This window comes from Vipera ursinii (assembly GCF_947247035.1).
Source record: "Vipera ursinii genome assembly, chromosome: 10".
In the NCBI taxonomy this organism is placed as follows: domain Eukaryota; kingdom Metazoa; phylum Chordata; class Lepidosauria; order Squamata; family Viperidae; genus Vipera; species Vipera ursinii.
In genome coordinates, this window is record NC_139520.1 from 13940032 (window position 1) to 13955490 (window position 15459).

The 15459-nt window shown below is 40.4% G+C and overlaps 1 protein-coding gene across 1 annotated transcript; it reads left to right on the forward strand.

Annotated features, from left to right (window-relative positions):
* Positions 1-1577: 1577 nt before the first annotated feature.
* On the forward strand, positions 1578-11570 carry LOC310645218 (C-signal-like; the record flags this gene model as incomplete). Its single annotated transcript, XM_083370774.1, has 6 exons — positions 1578-1727; positions 4443-4494; positions 7514-7701; positions 8150-8308; positions 8953-9063; positions 11451-11570. Exons 1-6 carry the CDS (start codon positions 1581-1583, stop codon positions 11568-11570), a joined length of 777 nt encoding a protein of 258 aa, XP_083226900.1. The 5' UTR covers positions 1578-1580.
* Between the last annotated feature and the right edge of the window lie 3889 nt (positions 11571-15459).

Consider the following 15459-nt stretch of genomic DNA (forward strand, 5'->3'; position numbering starts at 1 on the left):
CTGCCGTATAAAATTTAGGGTTTGTCTTTTCTCCATTTTGCTTACCGTTCTATCCAAGATGCACTGCACAAGCTCTGCTGTTTGGCAGGGTGTATTGGCTGGTATTCAATGAGCAGATTGGGAGGGTGGAGAAGAACAGTGATGGTTGATCTGAGTGCTTTGAGATTCCAGCCTTTTGTAGCTGAAGCAATAAGCTGAACACTGAGGCCAGCAGAGCAAAACGCAGAACGCTTATGTTTTATTTGTGCTTCTATCGTCTCTTAATCTCTTCCGAGTTAATTCACTTCCAGGTAGGTTGAGGACTACCTGTGTACTTCCCATGTCAGTCTGCACTGATCCAGGATGCCCCACAATTCACAAAGTCTCCTGTTTGGCAGGCTGCATTGGCTGGCATTCAGTGAGCATATTCAGAGCAGACTGGCAGACAGAGATGCGTGGAGAAGAAAAGAGATGGATGATCTGAGTGCAGATTCCAGCCTGTTCAGAGGTGTCTTTTGTAGCTGAAGGGCTGGCTTGAGCAATAAGCTGAACACGAGGCCGGCAGAGCAGAACGCTCATGTTTTATATTGGTAGGAATGCGCTTCATATCGTCTCTTAATCTCTTCCAAGTTAATTCACTTCCTCTCTCCCCAGCCCCTGTTGGCTGTGATTCTGGGTTGGTTACCAGAAAGTGGAAAATATCTGTTCAAAACCTTGCTAAATCTATTCAATGAAGGTTCTAATGTCTTTATTTGGAGAAAGATGTTCTGGAGGGTCCCTCAAACCTCGTGTTCGATAGCACACCTGGAGGTACCACAACGCTCCCAATTGCCTGCCTCTGATCTGATCTGGAAGCCGAAGAAGCATCAACCAACTGCCTGTTAGCAGTTTGGAAGGGATAAAGGATGGAAGGGAACCAGCTAATATATTAAACTTTCTTATCTTAAGTTGTAGGCAGTGTATATTGAAATACATTTTTTCAAAATTAAACAGTTTTGGTGGGACGGTAGTTGTAAAATTCTTATATTGGTTTGTGCTTAAATTGTAAGCCGCCCTGAGTCTTCGGAGAAGGGCAGGATATAAATGGGATAAAAAAAATTAAGGAAAACAGTAGAATTCATTCCTTCTTTGTTCATAGGCTCATCCATACCTTAATGCAGCAGTAAGACACCACCTGATCCAGTTGCTATCCAAACCAGCTCTATAAATGATATATTATCCTAATCCATAAAGCACTGAACATTGAGATTTTCAAGACAAACCTGTCATGGGTTGGCTGGATTTGCTAACTGGCTCAAAAGCCCTTTTTTCAGTGCTGAACACAGGAGATATTATTTAAATAAAAGAACACTGACGTAAAAAACCATAAAAGACAAGTAGCTGCTCAGAGAACGAAAGCCCCACGGCAAGATTCAAACACATCTTGTAGGTTTTTGCGAAATCACTCCTTTCATATTCTCTTCAGAAGTTCTATTTCCTTTTCAACCCAGGAGCCAAACACCTTGCATAATTGGCTGGAGGGACAGGGAGCAAGCTGAGTTGCAACAAGATTGAAGGAAAGGGACGAAACAGTTTCATATTTGGCCTTGGCGTCAAGAGAGATGGAACAACTGAATCCATGCAGCGTTCTGGTAACTGGGTCCAACCGCGGACTCGGCTTGCAATTGATCAAGCATCTGGCAGGCAAGAGAAACCTTCCAAAATGGATCTTTGCCACTTGTCGGGACCCAGCTGGACCCCGTACCCAGGTGAGGCCTGGGGTGCTTCATCTCTAGGTGGGAAGAACAAAGATTTTTTTCCCCTTTAATGGAAATTTGCTTGTCTCCTAGATCAGGGGTCCCCAACCTTGGCAACTGTAAGACCTGTGGACTTCAACTCCCAGAATTGTGGGAGTTGAAGTCCACAGATCTTAAAGTTGCCAAGGTTGGGTACTCCCGTCCTAGAGGGCGACAGTGCAGTGTTGAGTTAGGCATGATGGAGACAAAGAAACACAAGAGTTTGTGAAATGAAGAGTGGTCATATTTAAAATGCCACTTTTGAAATATATTTAAAACACTGATGAGCTTAATTTCTCCAATCAATTGATGGGAAGATCCTTACTAAGGTTGTATGTTTATACATCTTGGAATATGAAGTATCCAGTTAAATAATCACTTTATCAAAGTGATTGAAATATGTATTTAAAAGGGAAAAGGGTTAAAAAGTAAAAAAGGAGTGAAAGGGATTAACAATATATATACTCTGTGTGTGTGTGTGTGTGTGTGTGTGTGTTCCAACTTTTCTCAATAGAGATATAAATATAATCAGGTATCTCTTGCTCTAAATTAAACATAACTGATATTTAAATTTAAATATGTACATTTAATAACATAAACACTATTTCCACACTCTTAAACAAATCCAATAATCCAATCATTAATTCAAAAACTTATCATTATTAAATAAGATTTTAAGATGATATCCAATTTTAAAATAAACCTAAATCATCAAACAACCATAAAGTTCATCAGTTCCATCAATTCATTTTTCCAATCCACTTTTTCATTACTTTTTTTACATTTCTTTCATCTCTGTATATATTACCTCACTAACAGTCCTTAAAAATCCCATATTTTTCCCGCTCTGTTCCTCCCATTAAAAATACAATTCATGATAAAGTTCATTCCTTAAACCCACAAACCAACCGATCTTCAAAATTAATATTAAACCCCAGTCTTACAACTTTAATCTCAACTCACTATCAACTAACAAAAAAAAAAATAGCTTAACCATAAAATAAGCATGAATAATACACAAATCTCTAATAAAATGTATTTTCTCATCTAAATTTTCTGCCAAACACACATATATCTTTTCCCCTTTTACAAGTGTTTCCTTATCACTAAACCAAATACCTCTTTCAACCAAAATCATTTCCTCCCATAACACATTTCTGGAATGTAATTTTTGTCAGGCGTGAATAACCACATGTGCAGAGATCAAGCTAAGTACTTCATTGTGTTCTGCACATAATATTTTATTTATTTATTTATTTTATTTAATTTGTATACCGCCCTTCTCCCGAAGGACTCAGGGCAGTGAACAGGGCAATAAATACAGAAATACAAAAATTAAGAAGAGATTAAAACCATAATGCCCAATAAAACAGATAAATTTACATAAAAACATGATAAAATCCCAAAACCCATCAGACCAGGCCGGCTTGTTCAAACAAATAGGTCTTTAGATCACGTCGGAAGGAGCGAAGGTCGGGGGCCATCCGGAGCTCAATATGGGAATCTCCCCAGACTTGCAGCCTTCTCTTGGAGACAAATAGATAAGACTCGAAGGAACTTAGAGGAGTTGGTTGTAGCCCTTTCACAATTGCACAGTGACTCCAAACAAACTCCGCACGTGATCCCTTCTCTTGGCCACGCTGGCTGCTTCCCGACATCTTCATTATAAATCTGTACCAAAATTCCGTGTAGCATGACCCTAAAATAACTATTTATATATGATGTATCAGTTCATTCTTGTGTCTTCTCCCTCCAACATACACCTCTTTCTCCTCAATATCCTCCAGTCCTTCCTCCATATTCTCCAGTCTGTTGCTGACCATACGTTCCCTTCTCTTCTATGAAAACCTGATTAAAATCTAGCATATTTTCTAGTACAGAAATCCAGAACCCTTTAAATGAGATATAATTCCCATTTGATCTGATGAAATACAGTCTTGGCTTGGTGTAAATCTAATAAAATAAAATGTTCCCCTCTTTCTGACAGTCTCCACGTAAAATTTCTTCCAAATGAGTTGTATTCAGGTTTTTAGCTTTTAATCTTGGATTAAAACGATCATAAGAAACTTGTTCCTGTAGTTTTTTTTCCTATTGGTCAGACAACAAAGTCACTTAAATACACAAGGTGTATTTTCAAAAAAAAACCTTATTTTTAAGTTCCATTTTATCTTTTATTTGTTTGTGTTGAATCACACCCAATTTACAATCCAGTATTTTTTTTCCTCAATTTTTTCACATTTAGTTTCTAGCGTTTTTTGAATACAGATTCAATCTCTAGAGTGATTTTTTTCGTGGAATGATTTTTTTGTTTTTTCCCGTTGTATGAATAACACATTCTAGTGGCCAGAGAAGATATTTACAGATTATAACTTCTCAGAGATAGGGGGCCAGACACAAATCTCCTTCAATTACATTTTCGTTAACAAAAAAAAATTAGTAAAAGCAACAAACTTAGTAAAATACAACAACAAATCAACGTTACAAAACTATTCTGATATGAAAGTTGCTGTCTAATTGCCCATCTCTCATACCTCTGTTTCTTCAATTTCCTCTGTCCTCCATGATTGCAGATTTTGCACATCAAAAAGATCTAGTAAGCTATAAAAGGAGAAGTCCTGGAAAGCTGTATTTGCCATGGTTAGCTCTAAAGAAGAAAGCACTAAATTTGCAGATTTTTCTTGCTTTCAGGACCTGAGAAATTTGGCTGCTGAACACCCGCAAATTGTCATCCTCGCACTGGGTATGTGTCCTGAAAATCTCTTTGCTCCTTCTGTAGGCGGGAGGGAAAATACTGAAATTCAGTATCACAGTAGATCATGCCAATTAGGCATCAATTCCATGTACCCACATCAGAATAGACATCCGTCGCCTTTCATTATAATTGACAGTTTAGGCTGTTTAAGCAGAATTCTACAAATAGATTCCAGGAACAGCTGGATCTGCTACCAGACCAAGAAACAAAACATCTGCTAGGCACGCGTATTGGAAGGTCAATATCCAAGCAGTGATTCTGATGGCTACTTGTCCCTTGTCTTCTATTTTTCTCAAAGTAACAAGTTGGCAGCAAATTTTGGAGTGCTATTGGCAGCCACTCCCACCCAAAGCTTGCAGGTGAGTTTGTTAATTTGCATTATTAATGTGGGCAAGGGACGCAGTGGCTCAGTGGGTTAGGATGCTGAGCTTGTCGATCAGAAGGTCGGCAGTTTGGCGGGTTGAATCCTGAGTGCCGCGTAACAGAGTGAGTGCCTGTTACTCGTCCCAGCTTCTGCCAACCTAGCAGTTTGAAAGCACGTAAAAATGCAAGTAGAAAAATAGGGACCACTCCGATGGGAAGGTAACAGCGTTCCTTACACCTTTGGCGTCCAGTCATGCCGGCTACATGACCATGGAGACGTCCTTGGACAAGCGCTGGCTCTTTGGGTTTGAAACAGAGATGAGCACCGGCCCCTAGAGTTGGAAATGACTAGCACGCATGTGCGGGGGAACCTTTACCTTTACCTTTACTAATGTGGGCAAGGATCTACCTGGCTATCACTAATCAGAATTTGGCTTAGAGAAGAAATTGTGTGCAACATTTCGTAATTTGGAATGGTGGTTTTTCAGTCATTCAGTTCCATATGAGTCACATAACTGGATGAATGTCAGATTTAAACTACGAGGAAATTAAAAATAACTTTGATGGCATAAATAAGCACATCTCTAACCTAAATCTACAATCAAAAAAACAGCCAGAAAATGACGGTGAATGAAGAAACAAATCAGATAACAGAACACAAATTAGAAGAACACGATCAATTCAACCAAGCTACAAATGAAAAGAACTACAATTTAATAAAAACAGGAAAAAATCTACAAGACTTTGATATAACAACAAAAATGGAATGGACTATAGAATTCCCAGGAGAATCATCAGAGTTTGGGAGACAGAAAGTATATATTTTACCTATTTTTATCTTCCTTATTCCCAACAATACTTACAAAAATACAGGAACTGCCAGGTAAGTGGAATATATCATATTGGAAAGCTACTCGGCAAAAGGCCAGAGACAGATTCAAGAGATTTGACTCACCTTACCAGATGGAGTATTACATGAGCAAACACTTGTTTGAATATGGTTAAAAGAATAGATAACTTTGAAAATAAAGGGGCCATATACTGTAACAAGAGGGATAAGAGATTTAAATAGAATAGCCTGTTTTACAATATATGAAATATAAAAATATTGGGATGATGTACATTTTATAAATATAAGTGAAATATAAGCTGATCAGAAAGGATGTTACATGCAGATTCTATAAGATAGATAAGAAGTACAGTATTTTTTATAACACATGAAATATGAAAATAGTGGGATGGCGTATTTAAATGGAAAAAATTGGATGTTTAGATGACTAGCATTGAGAAAATCATGACTGATAAGAATGGATTGAATATAAAGGGGAAATTAAGCTTAAATGAAAATCACGAAAATAGTATGCATGGTGAATTAATGATATGGTTTTTATAAGAATAACAAGCTGACATAAAATGTTATACATTGATGTGATCATTACCTGTACAAATATGAAAAAAGTCTATATTTAATCATTTATAAATTGAAAATATTAAGAATTATATTTGTTTAAGGTTGAAGAAGGAGAATATAATTGGAAGAAGGGAAGATCAAAGAAATATATTATTAATTAATATACTAATTATGGAGTTATCAAAATCAATCATTCTTGACTGTTAATTATTATGGCTTTTTTTCAAATATATAAACCAAGACAACACGTTGTACACCAGGCCCTGGAGATTGTTATTGTAAAAAAACCAATAAAATATTTTTTTTAAAAAAATAAAAATAAAATGGCTTTTCCAGCAATTTTAATTCCAACTCCTCTGGCTTCTATTTTAACATTTACCGTGACATGTTTTCATTTATGATTCAACATGCTCTCAAGCAGTCCATCCAATCCTTCTGTATGTGAATGTGGCTTGACAGTGAGAGGGGCGGCATATAAATTTAATAAATAAATACATAAACCTTAACAGCATCATCCTGCAATTTTTTTTGCTCCATTCCACAGGTTATTTCATCATCACCCTTTACACTAGAAATTGGTGTGGTTCTCATACCACAATAACTCATGCTTGTTTGATAGTGATTTATTGGCTGAATCCCAATGTGATTCAATCTGCAATTAAGCCGCAAACCAGAGGTTGCAAATAAAAGAGAAACCCAGTCATTATTACCGTCGCTTTCCGTGTCAGAAGAACACCATCAGGGTACATTGCTTTGTCCCATCCACAGTTTAATAAAATGTATGAACTCAAATCTTGCCTTGTCTTTATTGGCTTCACGAAGAAGCCCTGTGTGTTTCAAAAGCAGTGCTTTTTTTGTAAAACAAAAAGGTGCCGGAACTCACACATGTCATACAACCCGACTTGCCTATCCTACAAGGTTCCATTCAAAAAAGGTGCCGGAACTCCATTCTGAGCGTTCTATGAGAAAAAAAGCCCTGTTCAAAAGTATCAGTGGGTCACAGACGGTAGAGTCTTAAGACTAATCCCAGGAAACTCTTATTATTATTATTATTATTATTATTATTATTATTATTATTATTATTATTATTATTATTATTATTATTATTATTATTATTATTAAAAGAAAGAACATGCAATATGCACAAAATACAAGAAAATTTATTGGAACATTATGGAGCGTGCAAAATCAGATATGAAATAACCTACCGTACTTTTATTTTTCCTGCTGTAGACACAACTGATCCATCCAGCGTTAAAGCTGCCGCAGCCAACGTTACAGAACGTTTAAAAGGGGCTGGATTGAACCTGCTGATTAATAATGCAGGGATTATAAATATGAGCAGCCTGGAGGCTGAAACGCCAGAGAGCATGGCTGACATCTACAGAACCAACGTGATTGGGCCCATGATCGTCGTCCAGGTAAGGGAACTTTGTGGTCCTTTCCTCTCTGAGTTGAAAGAATATTTAGAGGCAGGTATTCCAGGTTTTGGCATGTTTGGATTTTTTCTCTGGACTAAGGAATTCCAGGCTGATGCTGGACTTTCTTCAGGGAATGAGTCCTGACCTCCTGGAACTCTTTAAGAATGGGAAATCAAGACCTGAATAAAATTTTCACCCAGTAGCTGCACAGACTCTGACAGACTATGGATAGACTATCGATGTACAATGGATGGGAAAATTGTACTGAATGAAACAGGGTTATCAAGTGGGGTCCACCTGGTTACACTACAGGACAAGTCTGACATTTCCTTGCAAGTCATTGCCAAATCTTTGGGGTCCTTTGGAGGAATTTATATTGAGTGGGGAATGTCCCAACCCTCCTTGCAGAAGGTTTGAGTGCCCTACATTTGTTCCTTTCGTCCTCCAGGCATTCCTTCCCTTGCTGAGGAAGGCAGCTCATGAAAGTCCCCTGAAAGGCATGAGCTGCAGCAAAGCCGCCATCATCAACGTTTCGAGTGAAGGAGGTTCCATCACAAGAGTCCTTGCATGGCAGTGGAGACATGTCATTGCTTATCGCTGTAGTAAGGTACACATAAGTCTATAATCAGACAGCAGATAGAGCACTTTTGTTTTTGTCCCAAGTAGGAGAAGAGTAGGCTTGAATTTTAGATCCCTCTTCCCATCACAAATGTTCAATCTTGTTCCACCAGAAACCTCTCTACCTAAAATCAGTTTAATATTTCCCTTTCTTCTGCTGAGGAGCAGATGGTCAATGATGAGAGTTCTTCAGACTCCATTAGAGACAGACAGGTACTTGAGCATGAGAATACTTCCAGATGTGCTAATGAATATGATCTTTGGGATAGCCGTGAGCTTTGAAACCGGAACACGTTCCTTCAAATAATGGCAGAGAACATATCCTGCGTAGGTTCAACTGAAGTTTCGAGTTTTTTTTTTTTGTCTTTGTGTCAATCAACACTGAATCTCAACCACTGGGATGAGGGGATTGGAGGAAGTGAGACATACCTGGAAAAACTGAGTTGGAGGAGATGAAGGCACATCCTTATCAACACAACACATGAATATTCTGGTCTTTCACAGGCCTAGAGGTTCAACATATTGCCCAAGACAAGCTTTTCAGTTACAGAAGATAGCTTGGAATGAAATGGCATCTTAGAACATTCAGATGAACCATTCATTTTATGTTCCCCTTCCCTCTCTCCCTCACAGTCTGCTCTGAACATGCTCTCTAAATGCCAGTCCTTGCATCTTGCCAAAGATGAGATCTTGTGCATTGCGTTGCATCCTGGATGGATACAGACCGACTTGGCAGGTTCAGAGGTAAGCAGACTGAAGGGAGGGGGGGGGAAACCAAATGTTATACAGTGGACAAAAAAACAAGGACATAATTAGCTAAACTGGGAATGTAATGTTCCAAAGAGCTGCAGATCATGTTGAGACTTTTCCTGGATCTTACCAATTCCAGAGGGCAATCAAAAATAAACCTTTATGGATTCTCCACAGACATCCTCTTAACTTTAGAGTCAGATCAAGCTAGATCTATGTATACTAAGGCCAAAGATCTTAGATACATATATAGAAGGTCAGGCAGAAATTTCTGCTTTCTCTTATTCTAGGCAGTTAGTCCTCGCATTAGCCAAAACTTTCTGTGGCTAAGTCAGGCATTTGTTAAGTGAGTTTTGTACCATCTTATGAACTTTCTTGCCACAGTTGTTAGGTAAATCGCTGCAGTTGTGAAGTTAATAGCACGGTTGTTAAATGAATCTGGCTTCCCCCTTGACTTTGCTTGCCAGAAGGCTGCAAAAAGGGATCACATGACCCCAAGACACGGCCACCGTCATAAACAGGAGTCCATTGCTGAGTGTTTGAATTTTGATCACATGATCATGGGGGTGCCGCAATGGTCCTAAGAGTGAAATATGGTCATAAGTCCCTTTTTTCAAATGGTCATTAAATAAACTGTTGTAAGTCAAGGACAACCTATAATTGCAAATAATCAAATGTAAGTGTCTTAATCAGCCTCATATCTGTATCATATCACAGTTCCCACATTTAGGAGAAGCTTATCTTTATCTCGAGTGAATGTTTTCTCCACAGCCGTTCTGGAATGGAAATATCGGAAAATTCCATGAAAAACCCAGTCCTGCCCCTGTGATAGGGATATCATGGCAATCAAAACTCATATTCTTCTCTGAATGTTCCACAAGGTCCTTCACCACCAGATAAATAACCCCCTTTTATTTAAACTTCCAGGGCCCTCTGACAACTCACATTTTCTATTAAACCCTCAAGAAAAAAATTATCTCTTATTTCGCTACATTTTGCGTAAGCGTCACCCACCAGAAGTTGCTAATAATTCTTGTTGTTAGGAGATAGTTTTGCACTGGTAGTTTTATTGAGCATACTTTTTCTTGGCCAATGACCGATATAAAAGTTCGTTCTGTTTGTTTGTCTGCAACATGTTGAACCTAAACCAGTCGTGCGAAATTGAGACACTTCAATTCTGTAAACCCCAGATGGTTTTTTTATGATGCTGTGGGCAGTTCCCTCAAATTAAGCCATTTGGGTCAAGAGTGGTTCTGCTAATTATGGCAGAGGTCCCCAACCTTTTGGGCCCCAGGGACCACTTCCGTTGTGAAAGGCTTTCCCACAGACTGGAGAATGTGTGGTTTTGTGTGCTCCCTGCATACCACAGATGGGGCCTCGTTTGTTTGTGCGGACCGATTGCTGCAGCCTATATCTGTCCATGGACCGGGGTTTGGGGACCCCTGAATAATAGGGTGACATGCCAGCATCACTGATACTTGCTGGTTATCATCCTCAGAAGTCTTGGTTTCTCCTTCAGCAGATTTGTCCTTTGATATAATGTCATGTCCAATAACGTTTTCTTGCTAATACGCCTTGGATTAAACCATATTAAACTCTTGCCTTGAATTCTCCCAGTGACGATACTACAGGTAGTCCTCCGGTTATGACCATAATTGAGCCCCAAATTTATGTTGCTAAGTGAAATGTGTGTTAAGTCAGTTTGCCCCATTTTACAACTTTCCTTGCCGCAGTTGTGAAGTGAATCGTCACATTTCTTAAGGTAGTAACCTGGTTGTTAAGTGAATCTGGCTTCCCCATGGACTTTGGTTCTTAGAAAGTCACAAAAGGGGGGTGGTGTCCCATGACCCCAGGACGCTGCAACTGTCATAACTACGAGTTGGTGGAGCAGTGGGCTAATGCCTCCTTAAGTAACACCAGCTGCCTGCAATTAGTGCAGGTTCGAGTCCCACCAGGCTCAAGGTTGACTCAGCCTTCCATCCTTCCCAGGTAGGTAAAATGAGGACCCAGATTGTTGGGGGCAATTAAGCTGACTTTGTAATAATGCCGCTTGGGGTGTGTGTGAAAGCCCTAATAAGCAGGCATATACATAGAATGAAGGCTACTGCTAAGCTTGTAAGCCACCCTGAGTCTTCGGAGAAGGGCGGGATATAAATGGAATTAAAATAAATAAATAAATAAATAAAATGTGTGAATTTTGATCATGTGACCATGGGGAGGCTGCAATGGTCATGTGAAAAACAGCTGTCAGTCACTTTTTCCAGCATCGCTGCAACTTTGAACGGTCGCTAAATGCACTGTTGTAAGTGGAGGACTACCTGTGGGCTTTTAGACTTTTTCCACTCTCAACTTCCTTCATCCCTTGCCAATTCTTTTTCCAGGGAACACCCCCACTGACAATGGAGCAGAGCTTGCGAGCTATTCTGAACACCCTCGGCCGTCTCTCTGAGAAAAACACTGGCACATTTGTTAACTGGGAAGGGGATCTTATCCCCTGGTGAGACAACCTGCTTCTCCCCATTGCAAACAATAATCTCACTGAAGGCAGTGCAAATTTCTGTCTTCTTCTGTCTTGCTTCAGTTAATCTGTCTAGTGCCCATAAAACCTTGCTCAGCTTGGCTTTTTCAGGCTGCAGGTCCCAGCGATCCGTCTGAATACTTCCAGGCGTGACTGGCAGCCATAGGTAAAGCAGGGATTTCTTATTGGGGAATTTTCTTTCCTGATCTCTGGAATCCAAGCCAGACACTTAAGGATCAATTCCTTTTTCTCCAACTCCATATCTAGGGAAGTGGGTTTTCACCTGGGCTGTAAATTCTCTTGCCAAAATGCCATCAGGAACTTCCAATATGTTGTTCTTTTTTTGTTTGTTTAGATTATGTTGCGTGAAATAAATGAAAATGGATGACAAGTCTCTCTTTTGTTAATGATACTGTAAATCGTCAAGTCACTAGGAGCATTGGCCAGAGGAAAGAAGCAAAGCGTGGCGGCCTTAAAATTTGAGACTCGGCAAGAGGCTGAGATTTGTAAGCTACAAGCAACTTATGAGTTCTGATGAATCCAATTCTTTTCTAAATGGCTTATTGATAGGCAGAAAAACAATGGGAGGACTTACTTGCTACCATGGTAATGTTTGAGAAGGTTGATTGCGGTGCCTATCAGGGCCACCTTTTAGAGTAGGACTGAAGACATGATGTTGTGGTGATTCTGGCAATTTTTTTTTGGGGGGGGGGCTGGCCTCAGGCTTAGAAGCCATTGGCTAGAAACCAGGGGGTGGTGAGTTCTAGTCCCGCCTTGGGCAAGAAAACCGGCTGGGTGACTTTGGACCAGCATAACTCAAAGCAGCGTAACTCAACTCAGAAGGTTGTTGTGGGCAAAATAGCGGGAGGGAGGAGTAATAGCTAAGTTGCCCACCTCTATTAAATTAATAAAGGTGGGATAAAAAAACTCTAAAAACAAAGCTTGCCTTAGTGTTCTTGAGTAGCTTTATTTTCCAACAATTGCAGAAAACATTGCCAAATAGGGATTATTTTTAGTGATTTTGGCTGCTCATAGGTATTCACGTGAATACGTGGATTCTGGCAAGGCTGTATACTGTCGCCCTGCCTATTTAACTTATCTACAGAGCACATCATGAGAAAGGCAGGGCTAGATGAATCAAAAGTTGGAATTAAGATTGCCGGGAGAAATATCAACAACCTAAGATATGCCGATGATACCACTCTATTGGCAGAAAGTGAAGAAGAACTAAAGAGCCTCTTGTTGCGGGTGTAGGAGAGTACAAAAGTGTGCTTGAAACTCAACATTGAGAAAACCAAGATCATGGCATCTGGCCCTCTCAATTCCTGGCAAATAGATGGGGAAGAAATGGAGGTAGTGACAGATTTTATTTTCCTGGGCTCCAAGATCACTGCAGATGGGGACTGTAGCCAAGAAATTAAAAGACGCTTGCTCCTAGGGAGGAAAGCCATGGCAAATCTAGACAGCACACTAAAAAGCAGAGACATCACCCTGTCAACAAAAGTGCGTATAGTCAAGGCTACAGTCTTCCCAGTTGCAATGTATGGCAGTGAAAGCTGGACCATAAGAAAGGCTGAGCGCCAAAGAATTGAAGCCTTTGAACTCTGGTGCTGGAGAAGACTCCTGCGAGTCCCTTGGACTGCAAGGCGATCAAACCGGTCAGTCCTAGAGGAGATCAACCCTGACTGCTCTTTAGAAGGACAGATCCTGAAGCTGAAACTCAGATCCTTTGGCCACCTAATGAGAAGGAAGGACTCACTGGAGAAGAGCCTAATGCTGGGAAAGATTGAGGGCAGTAGAAGAAGGGGAAGTCAGAGAATGAGGTGGCTGGATGGAGTCACTGAAGCCGTAGGCGTGAGCTTAAATGCACTCCAGAAGATGGTAGAGGACAGAAAGGCCTGGAGGAACATTGTCCATGGGGTTGCGATGGGTCGGACATGACTTCGTAACTAACAACAATAACAATTTACATGAACTTTTAATGCATCTCCAGAAAGAATATTGGACAATATTTGTCTTATCAATACTGTCTTATTAGTTGCTGCCATCTTCCGGAATTAAAATGTACACAGTACATTTCACATCTATGGCTTCAGATATATATGCTAGTTTAGGTTACACTGAATATTTTCACTCACATCTTTACACTTATAATACAAGTGATCCTGCCTTTGTGTTATATTCTGGCAGGATAAAGCGCACCAGTCTTAAGGTATGGTAAAGTAAAAAGGTAAGAAATGGTGGAAAGTATTTGTAGCTCTAGGGATGCAGTGGCTCAGTGGGTTAGGATGCTGAGCTTGTCGATCAGATGGTTGGCAGTTTGGTGGGTCAAATCCCGAGTGCCGTGTAACAGAGTGGCGCCTGTTACTCGTCCCAGCTTCTGCCAACCTAGCAGTTCGAAAGCACGTAAAAATGCCAGTAGAAAAATAGGGACCACTACGGTGGGAAGGTAACAGCATTCCGTGCGCCTTTGGCGTCTAGTCATGCCGGCCACATGACCACGGAGACGTCCTCGGACAAGCGCTGGCTCTTCGGCTTTGAAACGGAGATGAGCACCGGCCCCTAGAGTCGGAAACGACTAGCATGCATGTGCGGGGGAACCTTTACCTTTTACCATTTGTAGCTCTGGTGTTAGGTAGCCAGACCAACCAACGAGGGTGTCAACCACCAAATGGCCCTCACAAGGTGTGACCTATTGGTCACGTGACCAACTAACCACATAAGACCTATAAAAGCAGAAGAGAAGTGAATCAAGACACTTCAACTGAAGTTCCACTACTGATGGTACCTCGCCTGGTGACAAAATGTTTGGAAACTAAACAAGATTTTCAGAGAACAAACCACCATCAAAAGTAAAGTTTTCCCCTGTCCAGCCATTTTTGACTCTAGAGAGCACGATGCTCATCTCCGTTTCTTGGCTGAGGGAGCCAGCATTGTCCAAAGACAATTTCCTTTAATCATGTCGTCTGTAACCATTGAGCCATTTTGCCCCATATGATGAAATACTTTGGTCTATTATCTATATAAGTGTCCGAATGGATGATGTACAGTAATGGTAAGATAACGTGCCTTAAAGTAAATGAAATAGCAATAGCAGGCAGCCATTAGCCTGTTCATCCATTTAGCAGCGGAGTCACATATAAACATGTTTAGCATCAAGTTACAGGTGAAACTGGAAAAATTAGAATATCGTGCAAAAGTTCATTTCAGTAATGCAACTTAAAAGGGGAAACTAATACTGTATATGAGATAGACTCATTACATGCAAAGCAAGATAGTTCAAGCCGTGATTTGTCATAATTGTGATGATTATGGTGTATAGCTCATGAAAACCCCAAATCCACAATCTCAGAAAATTAGAATATTACATGCAATCAATAAAACAAGAAGTGTACATAGAACAATATCGGACCTCTGAAAAGTATAAGCATGCATATGTACTCAGTACTTGGTTTGGGCCCCTTTTGCAGCAATTACTGCTTCAATGTGGCGTGGCATGGAAGCTATCAGCCTGTGGCACTGCTGAGGTGTTATGGAAGACCAGGATGCTTCAATAACGGCCTTCAGCTCTTCTGCATTGTTCGGTCTCATGTCTCTCATCTTTCTCTTGGCAATGCCCCATAGATTCTCTATGGGGTTCAGGTCAGGCGAGTTTGCTGGCCAATCAAGCACAGTAATCCCATGGTCATTGAACCAGGTTTTGGTGCTTTTGGCAGTGTGGGCAGGTGCCAAGTCCTGCTGGAAAATGAAGTCAGCATCCCCATAAAGCTCATCTGTGGAAGGAAGCATGAAGTGCTCCAAAATCTCCTGGTAGACGGCTGCATTGTCCCTGGACTTAATGAAGCACAGTGGACCAACAACAGCAGATGACA